Genomic DNA, 25,650 nt, shown 5'->3' with positions numbered 1-25,650 from the left:
TACACTTACATACACAAATCCACACGGATAGGCACACATCCCTTGCCTTTCGTACGGAACATTCGGTATTGTTCTATACTCATTTGATGTCTTGCAGATCTTCACATGCTGTCTGCATACGTTTACCCTACAGTCTTTTAAAGGGCTGCATAGCGTGGATACACCCTCACGTCATTTATTCACCCTTTGATTGGCATTTAGGTTTGCCCCATTTCTAAGCCATGCTACAGTGCACCTTTTATGCGTGCATCAGTGTGTGCATGTGTATGGGGGTTTCCATAGGGCAGGCCCTTAGAAGGGTCAAGCTGCAGTGAAGTGCATGCAGTTCTTACATTTGAAATAGGTTACCGGAGTGCCCACCAAAAAACGAGACTTCACCAATTTACACTCCTACCTGTAGGTGTGCCTTCCCCCATGCCCCGCAAGGACTACATATTATCAAATATTTTAAGTTTCTTTTTCTATTCTCCCGATGAAGAATCACATCTTGGGCAGCCCTGCTGGCTTGCGGTTTAGCACCGCCTGCAGCCCAGGGCATAATCCTGGAGTCCCGGGATCGAGTCCCACGTCGGGCTCCCTGTGTGGAGCCTGCTTCTCCCTCTGCCTGTGTCTCTGCCTCTGTGTGTGTGTGTGTGTGTGTATGTGTGTCCCTCATGAATAAATAAATAAAAATCTTTTTTTTTCAAAAAAAATCACATCTTGTTTTAATCTGCATTGATTTTGTCAAGTTCTAGATAAATTCTGTTCCGAAATCAATCAACATGCAATTAATTTCATTTGTGGAAGATTGACATTTTTGCAGTATCAAGCTGTCTAATCCTGGGATTCACACCTCTCCATTTACCCAAGTCTTATTCTGATAAGCTCTTCGGTAATGATTTGCAGTATTCTTTAAGGTCATCGTGTGTATGACTAGCTGTTTACAGGTAGATATTTAATATTTTTATTGATCCAGCCAAGTGGGATACTTTATCATGATATTTTACTGCAGATTACAATGACTTTAGAGCACCTTTCTCCAGCAGGCACTTACATGGACATTTTCATTGAACATCACAATATTCTGGGGGTTGTATTGCCTCATTGTACAGAAGAGGACATGGAGGCTCTTTCAGAGTACATGTGTATTCTAGTTTATGCTAACAGGGAGACACAGAGCTGACGTCTGCACCATCCTTTTTAGAAGTTCCCCCACCCCCGGTTTCATAATCCCACATCCTTCTGGATTTCTGTCCCTCCTTTCTCTTGCCATGTCTTCCTGGCCCTATTCGTCTACTCCTGACCCAGGGTGGGGGGTGTTCCTGGGCATGAGCTCACATAAAGGGCTTCACGGTGTGTGGAGCTTGATCCTAAAGCTCTGCCTCTGGCTTGACTCTCATCACACACCCTAAGTGACCCAGCATGTCTTCCCTATAAAAATAGACACCCTGCCTGGCTTCTCCACCTGCCAATATCACCATCATCCTATGGGTCTCTCAGACTGAGCATTTGGGGCACTTTTTGTCCTAATCAATTCTGTTGATTCTTTTTTTTTTTTAAGATTTTATTTATTTATTCATGAGATATACAGAGAGAGGGGCAGAGACACAGACAGAGGGAGAAGCAGAAACCCTGAGGGGAGGCTGATACAGGATTCGATCCCAGGACCTCAGGATCACTCCCTAAGCCAAAGGTAGATACTCATGCATCCCTGTTCTGTTGATTCCTTAGTTTAAATAATTCTGGGTGTGTCACTTCTGTTCCACTACCCTGTTCCTGCGCTCTGCTGTCCCACCAGGGCCACAACCCAGAGCCAGGGAGTGTGGTGGCTGAGGGTGTGGGCTTCCGGCCACAATTCCAGGGCATCACGCAGGCAGGGATACCACAAGTTGTATGAACACGGGCAAGTCACTAAATCTCCGTTCCTTACTTTTCTCATCTGTCAAGTGGGAATAATAATAGCACCAGCCTCGTGGGGGTCATTGTGAGAACATAGGATGTTCATACTAAGCATGCAATACCTGCTGGCTATGATTAGGGTTGGTATCAACATCCAGGTGTCTCTGGGTCCAAATTTCTACTTTTTATGACAACTATCACATTCCATTAGGGGTGCGCTCTGCTCCAACATGACCTCGTCTTAACGAATTACATCTGTAATGAGCCTGTTTCCGAATAAGGCCATATTCTGAGGTCTTGGGGGTTAGGCCTTAACTTCTAAATTTTGGAGGGGACACACTTCAACCTATGATACCAGATTAAAAATCTCACCTTAAGGGGCTACTACTTTCCCTTATAGGTAGCTTTCAGCATAATTTTCTTTGAATGATCATTTTTACCAGGCCACTCAGTTGCCCAAGAAATGGCTGCAGCTCCTTCACACCTGCATCTAATTATGGCTCGGCACCCACCCATCACATCACACAACAGACCTACCTCAGAACCAAGTGAAGAGTTCAATTCTATTCTCGTCTACATCTCAATTAAGGAAGGTCATAACTTTAAGATTATCATAGATTATATAAATATACTATCTATATCTATCTATATCCGTTTTCTGGTTCCACTTCTATTTTAGTTAATGCTAATTCAACTTTCAAACTAAAAAAAAGTTAAGATATTCCTTTGGAGGCTCCTCTTGTTTCTACTGCCATATACTTCAAACTCAGATTTCAGTCTTCCTCTTATTTATCAGAGGCTGTTATGGAAACTGCCCGGGACAAAGCTCAGTTTTATTATACAGTTGGCTGTCAATTGGAGGTGGCAGGCACAGCTGATAAAAGTTTCATTGTGTTATGCTACCATTTGGCATCTTATTAGAAGAACCATCTGTTCTTTTAATTACTATTAACTCAGTTCAGATTGCAGTAGCAAAAAAAAAAAAAAAAAAGAAGACCCTAAGATATATTTCTGACTAAGTGAAAAATCAAATATGCTTTTGAAATCTTCCTGAAAATAGTATTGTCCTAATTGAAGATCTAACAGCTCAGCTGCACAGGAAAAAGCCAGAGAGCATAATGAAAGAATAATTAACATCAAAATCTTAAAATATGCTCATTTTCATATAAGAATATGTTATAGTCACTCCTAGAGGGGAAAAATACTGTTTTTATGTATTATGCATGAGGAAGTTTCATGCTGAAACCTAAAAAGAGGTATTTCAGCTTGCTTTCTTTTTTACCCAGACTTAAGAGGAGACGTTTTGTATACAAGCAATGATAGACTGTTTCATCCGCCCATCTCTTGAACAAATATTTCCAGATAGCATAGCTAGGCGCTGCTCTGTGTAATGGAGATGAAAAACTGAGCAAGACAAATCATGTTTCTGCTGTTCTGGTTAGAGGAGAGAAATGTTAAGGCCATCTTAAGCACACACAAGGCAGCCTCACATCGATGTAATCAAGCTCTTGTGAGCAGGAGTGACCATGGATAAGTTAATGTGGGAAGTTGATTTAGGACCTGAGGCCAGAAAGATAAGAAGGAGCCAGCCAGGTTTCATTACACAAAGTCTTGCAGGTAGAGCCAGTAAGAGGCCAGGGTGACTGGGTCCTGGTGGCAGAGGGAGAGAGGGGATGAATGGCTTTTGGAAATACCATCAAAGCCTGAACCATCGTAGGCCACCATGAACAAGTCGGTCTAGTGGGACCCAACTGACAGTAATGACCTGCCTGATGTACTGTGCTGAATGACCATGGGTGATGAGGAGCAGGACTGGAAACAGACTGAGAGAAGACTGGGCCCTCCCAGATCTGAGTGTGTTACAGAGACGGGGAAATGGACCATTCTGGATATATTTTAGAAGAAGGAACAGAAGGACCTTGTGTTGGCTGAGATATGAGGGGTAAGGAATGGTTAATCTGGAAAACTTCAGAGTACATATCTTACGTTTAGATACTGACAAACATGCCAGAGAATTGCCATGACTCGTGCCAGAAATTGGGATTCTCATCCCAATCACATGTTAACGATGACAGAGGAAGACCTTGAGTTTCCAAACGGGAATGTCCCCGTTTGTGGCAGGAAGGTTTTCCCAGGATGTCTGTACAGCCCTCTGCTGCCCCACAGCGCCACACTGGATGTAGGAAGCAACTCCGTGGGCCTTGTTCTGTGTCCCTGCACCCTGGTACTAAGTACCCTGTCGTGTGATCCTGGCTCACCAGGATTCGGGAAGTAGTTTGTCTGTGGCGACACAGCTCCACGTGGCAGGAGTGGGATACAAAATTTAGCCATGTTATTTCCACTTTGGTGCTTTTTCTGATCTTGAGGCTGGCTTCACAGAAGTTAGCAAGTAAATGAATAATCACATATTAAGTCCGTGTACCTGGGCTCTTCCCTGCCTGGCTCGGGCAGGCTAATGGCCCTGGGCAGCTTTGTGTACATCCTGTAGGTAGACTGATGACCGATCTATCCCATCAGAACAGCAGGATAGCAAACATGACGCTTGCTTTTATAGATATCCTACGTAATGCAGGACTATCTGTGCGATGATGTCCAGGCATCAGTCTAAGCTTCAGCACCTGAACAAAGAGGATGCTATTCACCATCTGTCTTTCATAGATGAACATGCAAAAGTTTAAAGAGGCTGAATGTCTTGTCTGAGGTCACACAGCTGGAAAGTGACTTTGACAGGTTTGGAATTCGGAGCCACCGGATTCCAAAACCCAGCGCTTCTCTTCCGCAATGAGAAATCTTTCCAGGTGGGTGAGCTTGTTCTATCTGGTACCAAGGAAAAGATCTTTTTAGCTTGATTCTTTCAAAGAATGAGAAAAAAAAATTCGCTGAGTAGATTGAACAAGATGATTGATAAAGGAAGTTTTAACATATGAAATTAAGGGATGCCTGGGTGGCTCAGTGGCTGAGCATCTGCCTTCGGCTCAGGTCGTGATCCCGGAGTCCTGGGATCAAGTCCCACATCGGGCTCCCTGCAAGGAGCCTGCTTCTCCCTCTGCCTGTGTCTCTGCCTCTTTCTGTGTGTCTCTCATGAATAAATAAGTAAAATCTTAAAAAAAAACTTATAAAGTTAATTATTTATGTCAGAGCAATCTGCAAGGGTATAGGCAGGTTTGGTAATAATACAGCTTTCCTCTCTGGGTAGCAATAGTTACCTCCATCCAGGTGAGATGAGGTTTCCTGATTGCACCCCAGTTTTTCCCCCCCATCCTGTTTTCTCACATTGATGCCATGTCTCCAACCCTAACACTTAAAGCTGTTTAGATCATAAGCTCCCTGAAGACAGAGATTGTGTCGCATTCCTTTCTGGATCCCCAGAGCCCAGGAGAGTGCTGGCCCAGTGAATGGCCTACCATTCGACTCTGGTTTTCCTAGAATCAATATTCATGTGCTTGCTTCTGGAGGTCTCTGATGCCTGATTTCTGCAGCTCAGATCATCAGCTATACGTAACTGGGCAAATGGGTGTCTAGAACCTTTGCTGTTTTAATTTCTGCCCCTGATGCTATTGCACAGAAAACTTGCAAAAGCACTAGGTCTGAGCCTCAGGAGCCGGTGCTCTCTGGGCCTTCTCCACTGCTCAGCATGGCAGCAGCAGCAGGAGTGTGGCTGTAGGACTTCTACTCTGAGTGTTCCTATAATACTCCCAATTTTGCAGATTTGCTGGTTTTATGTCTCTAGATGGAAATATCCCTCTAGTTTCTGGGCTGAGCTGCCTGATCTGGTACCAAACTGTGGGTTTGTTAGTGGCGCTGACATACAAGTTCACGTCCATAATGTTGGAGAACCACACTGGCACTTACTCGTGCCTCACTAACTCTTAGTTTATGGAGAGCTCTAACAGCTGTGGTATCTCTAGTTTCTGCCTCTCTGCAGACCGAATGCATCACCTTGTGAATGTATTGATGGGGATGCGGGAGGGCAGAGAGAAGTAATCATTCTTGGTTTGCCTGGTAGCAAAGGAAGGAGCAGATACATTATTAAAAACAGAACTGGGGCTTAAACATCTGGGAGCCATTTAGTGCGTGTTGAGAAGCCAAGATAGGCTCTGAGACACCCCTCTAATAACTCAGCAGTGTAGCTCAGTAAATGATGTCCACGATGAACCCCACAATCATTCACTGTTGTTCAGTTGACTGATGTGCAATGTGCTTAACATGTCACAACGTATGCACTGTGTTTTCCAAGGGAAATAAAGTCACTTATAAAATTTTGGCTTTTTGCACAGTTGTATGTTACCAGACAGGAGTGAGTAGCAAAGGGGTGTGTGTGTGTGTGTGTGTGTGTGTGTGCAGTTTATTGATATCAACATTTTGTTTCTTCATGTTTGCTTATTTTAACAGAAGTACATTCTCTAATCCCATTTCAGGATGTGAACAAACCATTTATTCTATATGATACAAGAGGCTCCGATGGTGTAAGGCAGGAAGTCAGGAAGTGGCATGCGGTGGCAAGTTAGGGAGCAGTTGAGATGATTTCTTATCACCATGGAGACAAGACATCTGGAGCTCTAAAGACTCTGTATGCCCTCGTTGCCCCTGAAAATTCCACACATCTTGGGAGTTCAGACTGAACCCCAGGATCGTGGGTCTCCAAGGTCATCTCTTAGTTGAGGGCTTCTGTTCTTCATCTTTATTTTGTTTTAAAATGTTGATCGATTTCGAAATGGGTTTCTGGGAAATGAGGGACTAGACGGAGCTGGTTTAAATGAGGTGCAGTAATTGGGTCAATCCCTTCGTCCTGTGATCATCTCAGGAATGTTTAAAACAAATAAGGTTCAAGTTCTTCTGAAACAACGTGTCTTAAGGGTTTTATTTGGCATGCTAAGTGAGTAACAAAAAAAAAGTGAGATATTACAGGAGCAAATGAGTGATTAAATTAAATGTGCCTGGAGAATAGAGCCCTCTCAGGAATCGGCAGCCTAATGAATGCACACGGCTGCCCCATCCTCGTGCATTTCCCAACACTTCTGAACAGCGGTACACAGAGTGCTTTCCACTTACATTTCACCACTGCTGATGGCCTGTCAATTCTAATGAAACTGCTCTGTGTTAGAAAGGTGACAGGAATTACATACATTATCTTTTTGTTCCTCTTTTCTACTATTCAGTCCTTTAAAGGAGCTGGTTATTAAAACATTATGTAAGTATGCAAAATACGTTGAAAGAAAAAAAAATATTTTGAGTATCCACAGTATTTATCGGTAGGAAATGCTGGTGTGTGATGACATATGACAAGTGGTAAAAGGTATTTTTAGTTGGTCTCTCTTTGGGAGAGAATATCTAGAAATATACATAACTTGCTTTTCTGGCTGTTCTAATATTTAGCATATTTATAATATATTTTTTGAATAAGTAACTGAAACAGTTTAAAAAGTGAATTTTTGCCTTCAAGATTTTTGTGCTTTTTTTTTTTTTGTTAATTGGCATTCTTTTAAAAAGCTTATTCTAGATTCGTCTGTTTTGTGATTTTTTTTTTTTACTTATTCATGCCCTTTTGAATTGCTCTTATTTGCATAAGAAATCATTAGCCATTTTTATTTTATGTGAACAACTGACATGAATAAAGTATGGTCTTTACAAGAAATAATCAAGGGCTATAGGAATTGGGTTTATAACTTAAATATTTGAGAGCTAAAATTCCTGGTAAGTTCTGGTTCAAATAAACCAAAGGAAGTTCCAAATGAGGGATGCCTGGGTGGCTCAGCAGTTGGGTGGCTGCCTTTGGCTCAGGTCGTGATCCCAAGATCTGGGATCGAGTCCCTCATCGGGCTCCTGAGAAGAGCCTGCTTCTCCCTCTGCTTATGTATGCCTCTGCCCACCCCCCCCCTCTCTCTGTGTGTGTGTGTCTCATTAATAAATAAATAAATCTTTAAGAAAAATTTCAAATGAACCTAAGGACAACAAACAATAAAAAAGGTAAATTATTGGCATTTTAGTCTTTCCCTAAAGAGAGAAAATCGCATTATCCTGCTACTAGAATTCTCTCACTGTAAGAGAGTCTAACAGTGTCAGAGAGTGGTGTCCTGGGTTATTCACCATAGGAGCGCCACAGCTGGCTTTGGGGTTTGTTCCTTTGCCTTCATTTGCTTTATCATCAAATTATAACTGAACAGTAAAAATTATCTTCAGACATTTACATTTTCAAAGGAAAAATTGTCTTTACACTTCTTAAAGCAGCCCCGACATTTGCTCTTTTAATGCGAACAGTTCTGTACAGGCACACACCCCAGGAGGGAAAGTGGTGATTGACAATTGTTGGAGTAGTGATTAAGAACCCGCAGAGTCCTCCAGAACAGTGATGACAGGGGAATTGATCTTAGTCTTAGAATCGAGTGTTAAGTGCTGGTTATTATTATGAGGAGGTAAGACAGTCCTTCCTGGGAAGTTTGTAGATATTTTATCACTTTATGGCTTAACATTTGTGGGTTTGAAACACTTCAGGCTGAAGCAAAAGTTCATGGTCCTGTAAGGTAGAAATTCACTAAAGAAAGTTAATACTCCCTTGATTTGTCACATGCTAAGTAAGAGAGAAACAGTCATCAGAGAAAATCTGCTAAATTAGCTGCACATTGGCGTTATATGCCAATTCTGTTGCTCTAAAGATAAATACGTGACCTGAAAACTTAATTCGTGAGACTAGATTTTCTAAGTATGTATTTATTGTGTAGTGTACTTACTTGAAACTCCTAATTTAGGGTAATTGAAAATTAAAATAGCCTGGACCCCAAAAGTAACCAACACACTCCTATCATTGGCCTTTGCCTAAGCTTCCTTCAAGTGGGAAGAAAAATATTCAATGTCTTTGTTTATGTGATTTGAGTTGCTTTTGTTCTATTTTAATCAGGAAATCATTTTCTTCTATTTCAGGATCTAGATTTCTCATCACATCCACGGGAGCCTTGTATATTAAAGATGTACAGAATGAAGATGGATTGTATAACTACCGCTGTATCACGCGGCACAGATATACTGGGGAAAGCAGGCACAGTAACAGCGCTAGACTTTTTGTATCAGGTAAAAACCCATCAAGACTGTGTTTATCATTTCTGTTATTCATATGTTAGTGTCCTGAGTCAACCAGACTTGTAGAATTCATGATTTAGATAAAGACTTCTTTTTTCCCCCAAAAAATATTTTAGCAACTAAAGTTTCTTTAAAAAAATACTAATACTATATGCTACAAATATAGATATTCCAAGTGAAGTCATTTCAGGTTTTATAAAATTGCACATTCCCTTGAACCAGTATGGCTTCTGTTTGGAAGATAAGGCCTTCTTGCCCAGTGTATTTGTGTTCTGTCCACCAGCACCATGAGGCTTCCTGTGATGCATAACTCCAATGGAGAAGGGCAAGAGCACAGAGAACACACCTCTTGCTCCCCATTGGTGTCTAACAATATTAGGGAAATCACCCACTTCTAAAGTTAAAGGGCTAGTCACTCCCTCCCACCTCCTTCCAGGATCATTCTCAAGGGAAGAAAGCCTGAAGGCAGTTGATTCCTTTCTGCTGTAAATATATCAGTTTTGTGCCTTCCTCTGTGGCATTTATACTTCGAGAGAATACCAACCTTTTGCATAATCTTCACAACTGGCTTGTTACTGGTCCATCTGTCAAATAAGTAAGCAATCCGCTCACACTGCGATGTGCTAGCTCTTCACAGAGCCAATTAGAATGTGAGATGTCCATCTCGGTCCTAGAAATCTAGTGCAAAATATCTGACCTTTGCCCTTTCAGCTTTAGAAGGTAAAACTGCTCCGTGTTGTGAATATCTTTATCTTATTTGTAGTGATGCTTTGTGAGGGAGAAGTGTTGGAAAGCTCTTGACCATTGGGGTAATTAAAAACATTGTGCCCCAACACTCAACACTCACTGATTGCCCTTTCGCTCTATCTGGGTTCCTCTTTCGCATTCGTGTCCCTAAAACAGCTTGAGCCCACCTGTGTTGCCAAGGGTGTCAGAATTAAGTGATTTCTCCTTTGCACACAAAAATATTTTTCTTTACCTCTTCTTTTTCATGTCAATTTACTTTATGCTTTGTTTTTAGCTCCTCATTGTTGCTTCTGTTGAGGGCAAGAACAATCAGTACAGTAAAATTATACTCCATTAAAAAAAAAGATTGGAGAAATACAAATGATAAAGTGAATGACATCTATGATCTTAGTCCATGGTGACTTTAATGACAGAACAGTATTCCACTTGCTCAGCATATCCTAGAAAGGGTCTTGTGTGCAGTCAAGAGGAATGCCATAACAGCATTGGGACAAGAAGAGGGAAGGATTGGAAAGTGGATCTGGATCCAAGATTAAATTGAATCTTAGCAAAAGAAGCAATAAGCATTTCTCCATCCCAAAAAAAGTGAATTAAGGGATGGTAACCCGAAAGCCCATCTTTGTTTTTTATTTTTTTAATAAATTTATTTTTTATTGGTGTTCAATTTACCAACATACAGAATAACACCCAGTGCTCATCCCGTCAAGTGCCCCCCTCAGTGCCCGTCCCCCTCCACCACCCCTAGTTCGTTTCCAAGAGTTAGGAGTCTTTATGTTCTGTCTCCCTTTCTGATATTTCCCACACATTTCTTCTCCCTTCCCTTATATTCCCTTTCACTATTATTTATATTCCCCAAATGAATGAGAACATACACTGTTTGTCCTTCTCCGATTGACTTACTTCACTCAGCATAATACCCTCCAGTTCCATCCACGTTGAAGCAAATGGTGGGTATTTGTCATTTCTAATGGCTGAGGAATATTCCATTGTATACATAAACCACATCTTCTTTATCCATTCATCTTGAAAGCCCATCTTTCTTGAAAGAGAAACCTAAAAAGAAAATCTGAAAAGAAGACTGAGGAAAAAAAAGAGAGAGAATCCTGAAATGTGGACTTCTTTATCTCTACTCTAAATTATTTTTTATTTTCAAATTTAACTCTTTGGATTGGAGAGGCAAATTTACTTTTCTCAATTCCAAGTTTTTTTGTTGTTGTTGTTTTGTTTTTATAGAAAGTTTTACTAATGTTTGAAACATTGACAGCAGAACCCATGAGCACTTGGTCACCGTGGAAGTGAGTGGGGTCCATGAGGTCACCTAGTGAGCATTTGTGATGGGAAGTTAGGAGCCTCACGGCACAGTCTCATGAAGGAATGTCTCACATTAGAGACATTGAGTGCTTGGGGTTAGAGGGGGAGCTCTAGGCTCAATAGAGTCAAGTGTCATGGAAAGGCTCTTGAGAGAGTCTCTGGATGTAGCACATAATTATTGGGACTTTTTGTCACAGAAATGTTAATAACATAGTTTAGGGAGGAAATTGTTAATGCTAGAAAATGAGACCATGAACACTGAGTGCAGATGACTATTCTAGAAGTCTAAGCTTTGTAAGAAAAAGAAAAATTCATTTACTTTAGATTTAAATGTCTTTAAAAATAAACACATGGGCTTGGGTCATGTGGAGCATGTTAATGACCAAGTTTTTACTGATCTTAAACTCCTCCTGAAACTAAAACAGACCCAGTATAATGACAGAAGAAAAAGCACATGGATAAGGCCTTCAGCAGCTCCCTGTGGAACTTGAACGTGGGTTGGTGTGTACAGAGTGCTGACAGCAGTGGCGGCATGCCGGAATGGCAGCAGTGTCGCGGAAGTGGTGGGCAGCAAAGGGGCACAACAGGGGGACTCCGCAGAGTCAGTCACAGAACAGCAAAATAGTCAGCAAATTCTCCAAAACAGATGATCAACTCTTGCATGGATCCTGGGGAAAAGTGTCTGGGAGTATTATCCACACTTAGAGAGACCTGCCTGAGTTTGGAGTTGAATGAGTGATGAGTTGATGAGTGCAAATGGCCATGAGAGCAGTCAGTGAGGACCATGTTGCTCAGTGGTGGCCTGGCTCCTCAAAGATCTCACAAGTATCCATCAAACACTCCTTTCAGAAGAGCGGAGTTACCCCAACAGAACTGCTAGCTTTAGGAGTCAGCTTGAGTCAGAGTGGCTCAGAGTGACTCCGCATTACTAAGGGTGATAGGGGAAGCTCAGGTGGCGTGGGAGGCCCTAGAGGAATGCCGTCCTGTAAAATACTGTAATGTGTAACAAAGTGGGGGATGGGGAGAGGTTAATTATGCTTATGCTACTTTTATTTGGGACCAAGATTTTCAGTGTAAGAAAAGATAAAAATATAAAATCCTTGAAATGTCCAATAGAAGCTATCAGTACACACTTGCTATATTCTTATGAATGTGTCCCCAAGGTCTTTACACTGAAAAGGCCCAGAAGCGATAGGCAATGGACAACAATGACCTCTGATATCTAAATCCTAGTGTCTTTTAAATATTCTCCTAAAGGGGACCATGGCTCCTTGGAAGGATGGTGGATTATAGTGTCTGGGATAGGAATGCAGAAGATGAGCCTGAAACATTAATGGGGTCTTGTCAAAATGATACCGGGGACAACTTCTGAAGAGGCTCTTGTTGGCTGAGAGTGTAAGGAGTTGAATTTCAAAAATAATGATTGCATTTGATTATTAACCATTAAACATTTAAAAACTTTGAGTTCATTATACTCACACACACACATATACTTACGTTCCTATATACTTAGATACACACACAAATACCTATTTAATAATAACCAAAGCCATAGTAAGAATCTCATTGGTCTATGTAGAGGAAACTAGGGCACCAATTCTTGATTTTGATACTTGGAAATTAAAAAGAATCACAATTCTCCTCCCCCTGTCTTTCCTATGACTACTGTATTTCAAAATAACCAAAAAATCCTAGTTCAAGAAGGAAAGTTCTTATTTGTGGAATAGTTACATCTACTGAATGTGAAGGTGCTATGACAATTAGAAAATCATTTAAACCCTTAATAAAATAACTAATTCAGACAAACTTGATAACCTGAACTTGCTGATCAATTCAGCCTGAGTATGGGAAAGCTGCATGTTAAATGCACACAGAGAGAAAGGAAAAAGGTTGAATTTGATTTAATCTGCTCATGAGAAATAGATTCTAGTTTATAAGAAAAATGTCCAGAGGAACATGTTAAATGTCACCATCAAGAAAGAAATTCAGACCATGGGGTTCCTTACAAAACAATTCACCTGGCTTCTTTGACAAGTCAAAGACATGAGAGAGAAAAGAAGGAGGAGCCTGCTTTGGCTTAAAAGAAAATCAAAAGACAGCTGTTAATTATAGAATAATGCTGATTTAATTAGCACAATTGTAAATAATAATGATGTGATTTTAGTTCATCAGGAGAAAGTGATTATGGAATAGATACTAGATGGTACGACCAGGTTATTATGACTCTTGTATGTTACTGACATTGAGGTTTTATAAGAAAAGTTTTATTCTTATTAGAAAAACATACTTATGATAGAGTGGTAAGATGACTGGTTCTATGATTTGACTCAATATGATAGCACCAAAAACAAAGACTACAAAAAATAAACAGATGATAAAAATTTTTGATGCCTCTTGCATTTAGGTGATGAATATATGAGATGCATTATATTATTTTTTCTACTCTTGTGAGAGTTTGCAAGTTCTTCTGGTAAAAAAAATTTAAATGTAGATAAACAGATGAAAGATGAGAGGATAAACATTAAATACAGTGCTCTTTGGTTGTACTAATCTTATACGTGACCAAATATCACCCAGAGAGCCTGTCTCAAGCATTGCTTAAATTGTGTGCTTAAACTATCGAAGAAATGTGCTACACTCCTTCTTTGTAAAGTGGTTTTATTGAGGTTTAATTTACCATCCATAAACCTCACTGATATTAAGTATCCAAGCCAGTGATTTTAGTAAATATAGAAAGTGGTGCAACATGAGTGTCATCCAATTTTAGAACATTTCCACCACCCAGAAAACTCCCTGTGACCTATCTGAAGTCAATTCTAATTCCCAGCTCCAGCCCCAACCACTAATCCACTGCCTATTTCTACAGATGTGCGCTTTCTGAATATTTTCTATAAACCATACTCATAACATATGGCTTTGTATCAGGCTTCTTTTATTTAGCATAATCTTTTGTGGTTCATCCATGTTGTAAGGTGTATCAGTTGAGTTCACTCTTTGCTGAATAACATTCCATTGCATGTGCATACACATCTCACTTATCCTTTTACTAACTGGGGGACTTTTGGGTGTTTTCTGCTTATTAGCTGTTATGGAAACTCCTGCCAGGAACATCTGTATACAAGTCTTTGAATAAACATGGCTTCATTTGTCTAGGATAGATCCCTAGGAGTAGACCCTATGGAAAATTGAAGTTGAGCATTTTGAGAAACTGCCAAACTGTTTTTCAGAGTGGTTGTACCATTTTACTTTTTATCACGAGTGAATGGGAGTTCTAATTTCTTCACTTCTTCATGAGTACTTGTTCATATTCATGTTTTTTATTATAACCATCCTAGCAGGTGTGAAGTAGTATCTCATTGTAGTTTTAATTGGCGTTTCCCTAGTGGCTAATGACACTGAGAATCTTCCTATATGCTTATTAGTCATTTATATCTTCTTTGGTGATATATCTATTCAGATCTTTTGTCCATTTTTAAATTTTCTTTCTTATCATAGAGATGTCCAGGTTCTTTATATTTTTTGAAGAGAAGTCCTTTACCAGAAATATTATTTGCAAATATGTCCTCCCAGTAGGTTGCTCCTTATTTTTTTTCCTTAATGATATCTTGGAAAGTGTAAACTATTTTAATTGTCATGAAGCATAACATATTGAATTTTTGCCACTTAGGTTTTTGGTGTCCTGTCTTAGAACTCTTCCAGACCCAAGGTCATAAAGATCATTTTCCTACCTTTTCATCTAAAAGTCTTAAGGGTTTAACTCATACATTTATATCTATGATCCATTTTTAATTTTTTGCAGGTGGTGTGAGGTGAGGTTTCAAAATTCTTTTTTTGATATGGATATCCAGTTACCTCATCCCTACTTTTTAAAAATGTCAGAATTACACAGAATAAGGATATTTGAGAAATTTCTATTAACAATTAGTTGCAGAACAAAAATTTAAGTGCAATCATCAGGTATTGCTTTCCGTGACTGCTGTTAGAAGTGGGCCCCTTTTGTTTCCTGGGTTGTGGACTTGTTTTCCAAAAAATAAAATAAAATTTAACCACACTCAACAAAGGAGTGATACCTTCATTGTGTCACCTTCTCCAGCACCAACCCTAATTCCTACTCTAAGCAAAGCAACATATCTTGTAACTACGTAGTCCATAAGGAAATCACTTGCTCTTCAACACTTTCCAAGGTCTGTCTAACTTCCTTCAGGAGGAGATTGAAGCAATGAGGACTCTGCTAGCAAGGGCTATGCACCTGCTTTTGTGAGCCTATTGTCTGTAATCCCTCTGGAGTCCCCCACCCAGACATGTGAGTGAGCATAATTATGGGCTATGGAATTCTTTCATTACAGTGGATGATAGACCTGCAGAAGAGTCAAAGAAACTCGGTCGGTTACATATTCTTCAAGAGATTATTAAGTTCATTCATCATATCCCATGAGAAGATTCACATTGTTCTCATAAAGCACCAGGGAGGCGAGAAGAGCAGCGAGTTTGTCATGGATTTTATCTCCAATGGTCGCAAAGGAAAGCCCTGGCATAAGCAGCTGCTTCTGCTCAAGGGGTTTGCCACTTTCACTCGGGTCTACTGACTGCCCCCAGTGGCTGACTGAGGAATCACCTCACTTTAAAAAGTCATTCCAGAGAGTTCTTTAATAGGATAGAAGATATCCAGTCCTTTGCTTTGAGTTTACTGCAGGCAGATCGCAACAGCTATGGTGCTTTTCTAACTAAGGCAAAAATAGAGTTCAGGAGCCAGGAGCCCATATCTGTTCTGTATATCTGTGTGGAGACCAGTGTGACAGCTCATGTATGTGGTTAGTGCAAGTTCTAAATAGAAAGAGTATAAGAGAGGGTAAGGGAAGGTCACTGACTTTTATGTTGGACATCCAGAAGGGGACCTCTATTTTTACATTCTTCATAATATTCCCTGAGAACACTGATTCCTCAAAGCAAGCTTGATCATTGAGCCGAATGGTTTCCACTGACCCAGATCTTGAGAGCATTTGGTTCTTTTCCTCATTGGGCTTGAGAAAATAATAACAGCTAAACATCATCTGAGAGAACAGGTGAATTATACGCCGTTGCATTTTAAAAGCAAGGCTGTGTGGTAAGTAATAACCATTTTATTTTTGCCACACCTTGATTGTCTTCGTTTCTTCATCTGTCCTCAGCGATTGTGAAGGACATCCATGAAGATTGCCCTTAAGTCCCCCTCATCATCCAACACAACCACTTGCACACACTCTATTGTGTCAGGCTTTTCTGTTCTTCATTGCACCTACTTCAAGCCACACCGTCTTTATGTATTTCTGTATTTGCACATTGCCCACCACCCCCACTCGTGCAATTGGATGTAAGTTCCATGAGGGCCTCATCATTTCCTGTCTCATTGGCCACTGTGTCTCCAATTCCTGACTGTATTCTGTCCTTGGACGTGAGGCTCAAACAATATTGTGAAATAAATAAATAAAATACTTTCAAATTCAGTGACTATAAGACTCTTCGAGTGTATGAAATAAATTTTACTAATCTCAAACAACTATCTCCACTACTGTTGTTCTTTTTAAAGGGGAAGTCTGACATTCTCTGGTCACAAGACAATCCAGTTCTTGTCCTAGGCTGGAAACTCCTGCAGAAGCATGCTGATTCTGGAGCTATTAGTTATTTAGTGGGAAATGAAAAGCAGAACCTGTTCTGCTTCAGCCTTTGGAAAATTCTGAGCAGAAGAAATCTCTACCAGTAGGGTTTTTCTTTCTGTTCATTAATAAAGTCTTAAAGATCTATTGTCAATAGTTAGCATAATGTATATAGAATTTAACCTGTATATGAGGTCCTATGATTCTAAATTACCACTTCAACTCATTCACCATGTCTAAGAGTTTTTTTTTTTTCTTCCTCAGACCCAGCGAACTCAGCCCCATCCATACTGGATGGGTTTGATCATCGCAAAGCCATGGCAGGGCAACGTGTGGAGTTGCCTTGCAAAGCGCTTGGACATCCTGAGCCAGATTATCGCTGGCTGAAGGACAATATGCCGCTGGAACTTTCTGGAAGATTCCAGAAGACCGTGACAGGGCTGCTCATCGAGAACACTCGTCCTTCAGACTCAGGCAGCTATGTGTGTGAAGTTTCCAACAGATACGGCACTGCTAAGGTGATAGGCCGCCTGTACGTGAAACGTAAGTTGGCGGTAGCTTGGAATGGTGATGTTGACCATCATTGGTGGACCTCCTGTTACAAGATGACTTCCAGGCTCTCATTATAGCCTTTTATTAATCCTCACAACAGTCCTTCTGAGACCAGTATTACCCCATTTTGCAGATGAGGAAATGAACGCCCTGGTGGGTTGCTCAAGATTACACAGCTGAGGAGTTTGGGACTTAGGGTTTGAATTCAGGTCTGTCTGAACCTCCAAGATTTCCATTAGGCTACAAGATACATATCTGAGATCACATCAGCTAGCTGTTAAATTAATAATGGCCACCTTGTCTGAATGCTGACAGAGGAAGAGGGCCAGGCTTGTGATGTCAGCACAAGTGACGGTAGTCAGATCACGGTGGGTGTCCTTTGCTGGCTTTCAGGTACTACTTTATGTTCTTGAATGGGCTCTTACCAGGATAAATATAGGGCTCTAAATTATCAAAATATTGGGCTTGGACTCATTATTACATATCATTTAGTTCAAATATGGTGGGTATATTTCACCTCCAATTTATTTGTAGTGACTGTCTTGAGGAAGGTGTTGAGGAGGATGCTGAAGCCAACTGCAGAGGAGGGAGAGATGTGACTGCAGTGGGAAACACTTTAGTCAGACACCCTCAATTTTACTCATGTAGAAACCAAATTAAAGTGAGTTAAACAAGAGCACATGGCCATGATTGACTGACAGAATTTCAGTCAAAATAGGTGGCTATTAGAAGTGAATGAAACGTTCTTTTCATCATATATAATATTATTACATATTACATGAGATAAAATATGCATTTTTAAAATTTGATGGTACATGACTGAACAAGCTAAATTACAAGAGTGAACATTGAAAGGGGAGGCATTCTCTGGGCACCTGGGTGGCTCAGTGGTTGAGCGCCTACCTTTGGCTCAGGTCATGATCCTGGGGTCCTGGGATCGAGTCCTGCATCGGGCTCCCCACAGGGAGCCTGCTTCTCCTTCTGCCTATGGCTCTGCCTCTCTCTGTGTGTCTCAAATGAATGAATGAATAAATAAATAATAAATAAAATCTTAAAAAAAAGGGGGAGGCATTCTCTTCTTATAATGTGTGTGTGTGTGTTTGTGTGTGTGTGTGTTTCCAATCTCACACTGTTTGTGGAACTGTCATTTCCATGTCATCTTGAGTGTGGACTGTTCTAGCACAATACCATCCCAACAAAACGCATTACAGTAGATATCCCCGGTACTGCCTAGAACCAGCTAGCCCAGGGTGGGTCCTGCAAATATCATGCAAACATGCTTAGGCTGGGCTTAGGGAGAAATGGAAGATAAGGTCTGCACAGCTCTATATCTGTAGCCAAAGGACCTTCTAGATGCAATGATGCAGCACCGGACAGCAAGTAAAAAATATCCCCACAAGCTCAAAAATCTCTATGTTAAAACACCTTTCATGGCTTCACATTTCCTGCTGAATGAGTTTATATTTTAGGATGGTATGAAAATCATTCCAAATAAGCCTGCCTGGTCCTATTGCCCATAGTTTTGCTTCAAAGAAAAAGCTATTCTCATGAAATCTAATTTCTTCCTAGTCCCTGTACAAGTCCATCCCTATCCTGATCACAGGCCATGCTGCCCCCTCCGCATGGAAGATGGTTTTCAAATACTTGAAAGTCTAACACTTCCCATCTTTCAAAGCTCGGTGCAGTGCCCTCCCCAGAAACATCCCCACCCCTAAGCATCTCATGCTAAGCTCTCAGGGTTTAATTTATTGCTTTCTCTGTAAAGGCATTTGTCACTATCTACATTTTAAAAGTTATTTGTGGAAAAATTTTAATTCTGACTGTGCTTATTTTCATTACTGTGTTCTTCTGCCATGTCTGGACAAGTCCTCAAATGCCTCTTGAATGTTTCCCACCTCCCTCTGACTTCATTTTTGTCTTTCCTCTCTAGATAGAAACCATTCTCTTGGGTTCCAAATCCAAAACCCAATTCTTATCCATCTCTTCCCTCCTGGTGCTTTTTTTATTTGTATGGCTCCAGATTCTTCTCCTCTGAGAACAAGCCCTAGATCTGCATGCTTAGCCTCAGCTTCCATCTTGAGAGTTAGATGAGTCTATCTCCCAATTTTAGATCAGATGTTTTTCTGGCACTTCAAAACAACAGTATTGCAAACCAAACTCTACACCATTTCTACCTTGTCAATGGCTTTTCTTATTCGAGATGTCTTCCCACCTTGAGCCCCCCAAAGTCAGGCTTTACATTTTAGATATTCCTTAGGTCTTTTCTTTCTGAGTCCAAATCCTGCCTAGTTTTAGAGATTGTAACTCATAGTGTTTCTCAGCCACACTCCCCAAACCCATCCTATCCTAGACTGAATCTTAATTGTACCTCAACTAGACATTTGCAATGTACCCTTACTGACTAATTACCCTACTCTAAGTTTTCCAATACAACACAATCAATTCTCCTAAAAATGTGTTTGACTATATTATCACTTGCTAAAAATTTTTGTATGCTTCCTTTAGTCCCCTCTGATTTAATTCCAAAATCTTGAAGCCTTTTGCAATTTTGTTCCAGATTGCCTTTGTAATTTACAAAGGAAAATCCATAAATTTCCTACAGAGATGCTGTGTTTCATCCAAACTGAGCAGACACGCTCTTCCTGTGATGTGGCCTTGCTTTATGCCCTAATTCCCAAAATGTTCCTTCATTCCAGCTGGGCTCAGTTCTATCCATCCTTGATATCTAAGGACTTTCCTGATCGTTGGAAAGGGATTTATGGATCCCTTTCCACGTTTATATGTCTCTGATGAACCATGTACTACTACTTGGCTACTACATCTACTCTCATATTTGTCTCATTCACAAAAAGACTGAACTCCCTGGTGTGGTAGCATGAGATGTCAGGAATACTTGGGGGTAAGCAAAACAAAACAAAAAAATGTATTTTGCCATTTGCCTGTTGAGTGGATTTGGTTAAACTAATTAATCTCTCTGAATAAGCACTTCCTCTTCTGTAAAATGGATATGATAAAACATGCAGGACTGTGGGAAAACTGACTTAAATAATGTACAAAAGACATTCAGTAATTGTATGGCCATGCCAATTATGCCACAATTTTAATTCATCTTTGTCTTACTTGTAAGTTTAACCCCACTTTTGGCATTGAGTAAATGCTCAATAAATGAACTTGCTACATCAAATTGGATTTATTGAATTAAAATGTTGAATGTCAAATAGGAGAGTTCCAGCCATGTACAAATCAGTTAGCCTCATGTTAAATAACAACCCTGTTTCATGGCCACAAATTCAAACATCAACATGTTTTCTTACAGCTGTGTGTTACGGGCCCTGATTAAACCACACAGGGTGTGTGAACAAGTGTATGAGTGTGTGAGAATGTCCCAGAGAAACCCATCAGTGCTACCTTGGGACAAGCAGATGGGTTTTACATATTCAAATACCTCTGTTCTTACTGGTAACCAGAACAGGGCATTTCTTATTGTCAGTGGGTTAATCCTCACACTTACTCTGTGAGAAAGCAGCTTGACCAAGGCCACTACACAGAGAAAGAAGGCCAGGAAAGACAGTGAAGATGGTGCTCCTGAACAAAATGGTGCACTATGACATAATGCTGAACATGAGAACTATATAGAGTATGCTTACTATGATGCGTGTGCCTTGTCGAAAGCTTAGCGTGTTGTTGAAATGATGTCTACCTATGTGATGTTTTTACCTTCTTCTTTTTTTTTTTTCTCTTACCAATATTTCCAGAGCCACTGAAAGCTACCATCAGTCCCAGGAAAGTTAAAAGCAGCGTGGGTAGCCAGGTTTCCTTGTCCTGCAGCGTGACAGGCAGTGAGGACCAGGAACTCTCCTGGTACCGAAACGGTGAAATCCTCAACCCTGGAAAAAATGTGAGGATCACAGGGATCAACCACGAAAACCTTATAATGGATCACATGGTCAAAAGTGACGGGGGCGCATACCAGTGCTTTGTGCGCAAGGATAAGCTGTCCGCTCAAGACTATGTGCAGGTGGTCCTTGAAGGTCAGTGGGCCTCGTTATAGGGTTCAGCTGCAAAAGAACCCAAACCCAGAGCACTCAGAAGGATAATGAAGCAGTGCTGATAACTCCCAGTGTTATGATTTCTATCTGATTAGCTAATAACTCTGCCCTAATTTTTCAGGAAAAATCGGGCTAATGAAAGAACAAGTGCTGGCAAAATTGTAAGTGGTAGAAATAACAAAACTAATTTCACATAAAGTTAAGTAATATAAATGTTCCCCACCCATGTGTTTAGTGACTTATCAAGATACAGACCTCAGAAACTTGAAACTTCAAGTTTGGTAGACTGGATTTTCTCAGTGATGCTTTGTGTGAAGGGCCAATTTATGTGCTATGGGTGTTTAACAGCATCTCTGGCCTCTGCCCAGCGCTCCCTCTCCAAATTGTGATGACCAAAAATACCTCCAGATATTGCCGAATTTCCTGGTGGGGGTAATAGACTCCAGCTGAGAAATACAATTTGACAGGCAAAATGTAGGGCAAAATTCCAATATGATCCTCAGTGGAAAGGAAAAAGTGGCATTTGATTTGTATAGTTGTCCCTGGTTGGGTCCAGATATTCATAAATTTAGGTGAGTGGGATTTGTGAGTAATGACCTCAGGTTGTCACAATAGGTCATAGGTATGTTTTCTTTTCTTAGTGGCCTGCTTACATTTTCAAGCTTATTCATCAGCCAGGGAACAAAAACTATCAAGGTAACATTCAAGAGAGACATATGTTTATCACCAGACAATTGAACTGGCTTTTATCTGTATATTTGTGCATCTTGTTGGAAATTGTGTCTTAACATATAATTTAAAATTCACTTGGTATAAATTGATTAAAATAATTACATGACTTTCATATAGTCTAAAGACAGAAATAAATATTTACATATGAAAATAAGTTGAAATATGTCTTGATGCTCTTAGAGGATATTTCTATTAATTTTTTTAACATTAGCTAATGTTTAGGAAGAAGGAGGCTTAGCAATGAGGGTCTTATTTTGATTCAAGCATTTCCTTTCTTAAAGCAGATATGAAATTAGCTGAAGGCATGGAACCCATATTAAATGCCTGACACTGCGATCCCCATAATAATTAAGTGCAGAAAGTAATCAATTTGTACAGAGTCGGTTTGCTGCTGCTGCACTATAGTCCTTACACATCACTATTTTTAGATTCTTTGTGGAAGAGGGAGAGAATACCTGTCTAGGCCTAGTTACCTTGGCAACTATCTCATGTGACTAAGAAAACCTAAAGAGCATATTGATAATCCATAATGATGTCGAAAGATTTCAGGTTATCAGAGAGTGACAGTAAGAAAGATTTCAAAGACATTCAGGTCTCACTGGGAAAATAATGTCTGCTTTCATCTCCAAAAAAGCCTGTCACTTGAATAAAAAAGGGGGGCAGAGGAGCATACTGAGCATACTCACCGATTTATTTGTTGCATGTCAGTTTCCATTCAGGACAAGAAGCTTCACTTTATTTTTTTCTGTTCTGAGAGATGACAGTGCTAATGTAGCAAAAGAGAGCAGAAGTGTAATTATAAATGCATATCTAGTATTTGCCTTAAAATGGTGTCTAACTAGTAGCCTTGGATATAGGCTCCTATTATTCCCATTTAAATGGCTTTAGATTGATGTAAATTATAAAAACTCACAATACTATGAGCTAAGAATTGCCATTGATATAGTGCAGATTCTGGGAATATTTTCTGTGAGGCCAAAGAAACTGGAATAGAAGTCTAAGGAAACTGAAATCTAATGATTATAGGTTCAAGATCAAACCACAGTAACCAGAAAATGGAATAATAGAAAAGAATAAGAACATGTCCTATTTTGGGAAATGATAGAATAGCATGTATCAGACTAAAGTATAAGCAGATAAAAATTATGAACTTGAGGAAAAACAAAACTTGGGAGAGACACTCAAAAGCAGGAAGAAAAGAAGAGGAAGGGTTTGGGTTATAGATGTCATGATAACGCTTTTCCCTTGAGGACATTCTCCAGTCTTTGTGAGATGCGGGGGGTGGGGGGGACTAGAATACTAGAAAAAAAAACAGAAAGCTATAGTCTTATGGGATTGAAGTATAGAACAGAAGTCCATACTGTTGAATCACCTGCAGTTGAGGGAGATGCATTGAAATTACAGGAAGGAAAGTTATCCTAAATCCCTAACAGTGGAGAGTACTAAACTCTAAAAATAAACATCCTTAAAAAACTTATTTGACACCTGAACTGGAAAATGTGGAGGAGAATCCAATAAAAATTAAAAAAAATAAAACAAATAAGTCTAATTGATTGAATTAAAGAAAAACCCAGGTAGACATACAAAAAAAAAAAAATTGGATACTGCTAGCTGAAGTCAAAAGACAAAGTAGGCAATAGAAATAGACCTTGAGAGAACCCAGATGAATGAGCAGACAAAAAAGTTTAAAAGCTTTTATTTAAAATATATTCAATACCTTAAAGGAAAATAAGATCATAATGAATAGATATCTGGGAAAGATCAGAAGAGAAAATGAGAACTTTAAAAAGGAACCTGGAGGAATATAAAAATTCAGTGTATTGGCTTTAACAGGAGATTGGAGAAGAAAGAAAGGATCAGTGAACCTAAAGATAAATTAAAATCAATTATCTCATTTGAAGCACAGAGAGAAAGAAGACTACAGAGGAAAAGACTAGAGCCTCAGTGACTTGGGACATTCATCAGATGGCCAGATCCACATATAATTAGAGGCCCAGAAAAATAGGAGACTGGCACTGGGGAAGAAAAAATATTTGAAGAAATAATAGCTACAGTTTTGTTATAAAAAATAAAGTTACAGAGCGAAGAAGCAGTAGACCCCAAGAGAATAAATACAAAGAAAATCACTTGTAGGCACATTAGAGTCCCGTTGCTGAAAACCAAAGATAAATAAAAAGTCTTGTAATTCTGAGGGAGGAGAAATATTAAGTGAATGGAGATATCAATTTGGGTGATGGATGACTTCTCATCAGATATTTTGGAGGGCAGAAGACAATGTAGCAACATCTTTAAAATGTTAAAAAGGATTAAAAAAAATCCCTGTCCACCTAGGCTACCATATCTAGTAAAAAATGGTCTTTAAAATCACCAAGAGTAAAGATATTTCCAGTAAACAAAAGATGAAAGTGACACCAGAAGAAATGACACATGAAATCATTGAAGGTGAAGGGAAATGACCTAAAATGGAAATTCAGATCTATAGACATAAAAGCCATGTGGAAAGGCAGGAAATACATTAATAAACATTTAGCAAAATTTTTTTCTTTTAATATCTTTAGATAATAATAGACAATTATAAAATTTTGACACTGTATTATAGAGTTTGGACATAAACAGATGTAATAACACAAAGGAGAATATAAATTAAATTACTTGAAATTATTTGTACCAGGGATTTTACATTTCACGCGAAGTAGCATAATATTCACATGCACAAATATATGTCAGTATTGATATACACATGAATATTTATATGTTTATGTATATCTATATAAATATGTATATGTTGCTCTATCCAACTGTATCTATATCAATGTAAAACTTAGTTGGAGTTTGTCCCATACACATAATATTGGCAAAACATTAAAAACAAAATTTATCTATGTGCGTGTAAGGCATCATATTAATAGAATATAGGAGAAAAGCCAACTGATTACTTCAGGATATCCAGAAAAATACTATTTGACAAAATTCAACATCCACTCAAAATAAAATATTCTCAGCAAACTAGAAATATACTTCCTTGACCCAATAAATAGCATTTATGAATATTCTATAGTGAAAACCATGTTTAATGGTTGAACCCTAAATATTTTTCATTTACTATTTGGACCAAGGCAAGGATGTTCACAATCACTACTTCTGTTTAACACTATACTATAAGTCATAGGCAGGCATGAATAAGAAATAAAATACATAAATTTTGGAAAGAAAAGATTTCAGCTGTCTTTAAACAGAGACTTTGTTGTTTACCTAGAAAATCTCAAGAAATCTATAAAATAATTTCTAGATGCATAAGTGGTTTTAGAAACTAGTAGGATATAAAAACATAAAATTTGTTTTACTTTTATATAGTAGGAACCAAAAATTGGAAAATAATATTTTAAAATTCCATTTACATTAGCATTAAGCAAAAGACACAGAAATAAATATAACAACAGATGTGAAAGATTTCAACATGTAAAACTGTACAACTATAAATTTCTAATGTAAAATACTGGAAAATATGCCATACACAAGGACCAAAAAACTAAATATTCTTAAGGTGACAATTTTCTGTAACATGATCAATGTAATCTCAATGAAAATCTCAACAGCTTTTATAGAATGATTTTTAAATTTATGTATAAATGTTTAAGTCCTATAGTCTAAGTTGATTTTTAAAACATGTATGG

General features: G+C 39.2%; 1 protein-coding gene across 1 annotated transcript in view; it reads left to right on the top strand.

Moving 5' to 3' along the window:
- Positions 1-25,650, top strand: part of DSCAM (DS cell adhesion molecule) — a 621,576-nt gene that overhangs the window by 305,171 nt on the left and 290,755 nt on the right. The window contains exons 3-5 of the mRNA XM_055313369.1: positions 8,797-8,943; positions 16,908-17,186; positions 20,951-21,226. Of these exons, the coding sequence (XP_055169344.1) occupies positions 8,797-8,943; positions 16,908-17,186; positions 20,951-21,226 (702 nt within the window). The remainder of the gene's footprint in view (positions 1-8,796; positions 8,944-16,907; positions 17,187-20,950; positions 21,227-25,650) is intronic.

The sequence above is a fragment of the Nyctereutes procyonoides genome, unplaced genomic scaffold, assembly GCF_905146905.1.
Source record: "Nyctereutes procyonoides isolate TBG_1078 unplaced genomic scaffold, NYPRO_anot_genome, whole genome shotgun sequence".
NCBI lineage: Eukaryota > Metazoa > Chordata > Mammalia > Carnivora > Canidae > Nyctereutes > Nyctereutes procyonoides.
This window is presented reverse-complemented; position numbering and strand designations above follow the sequence as displayed.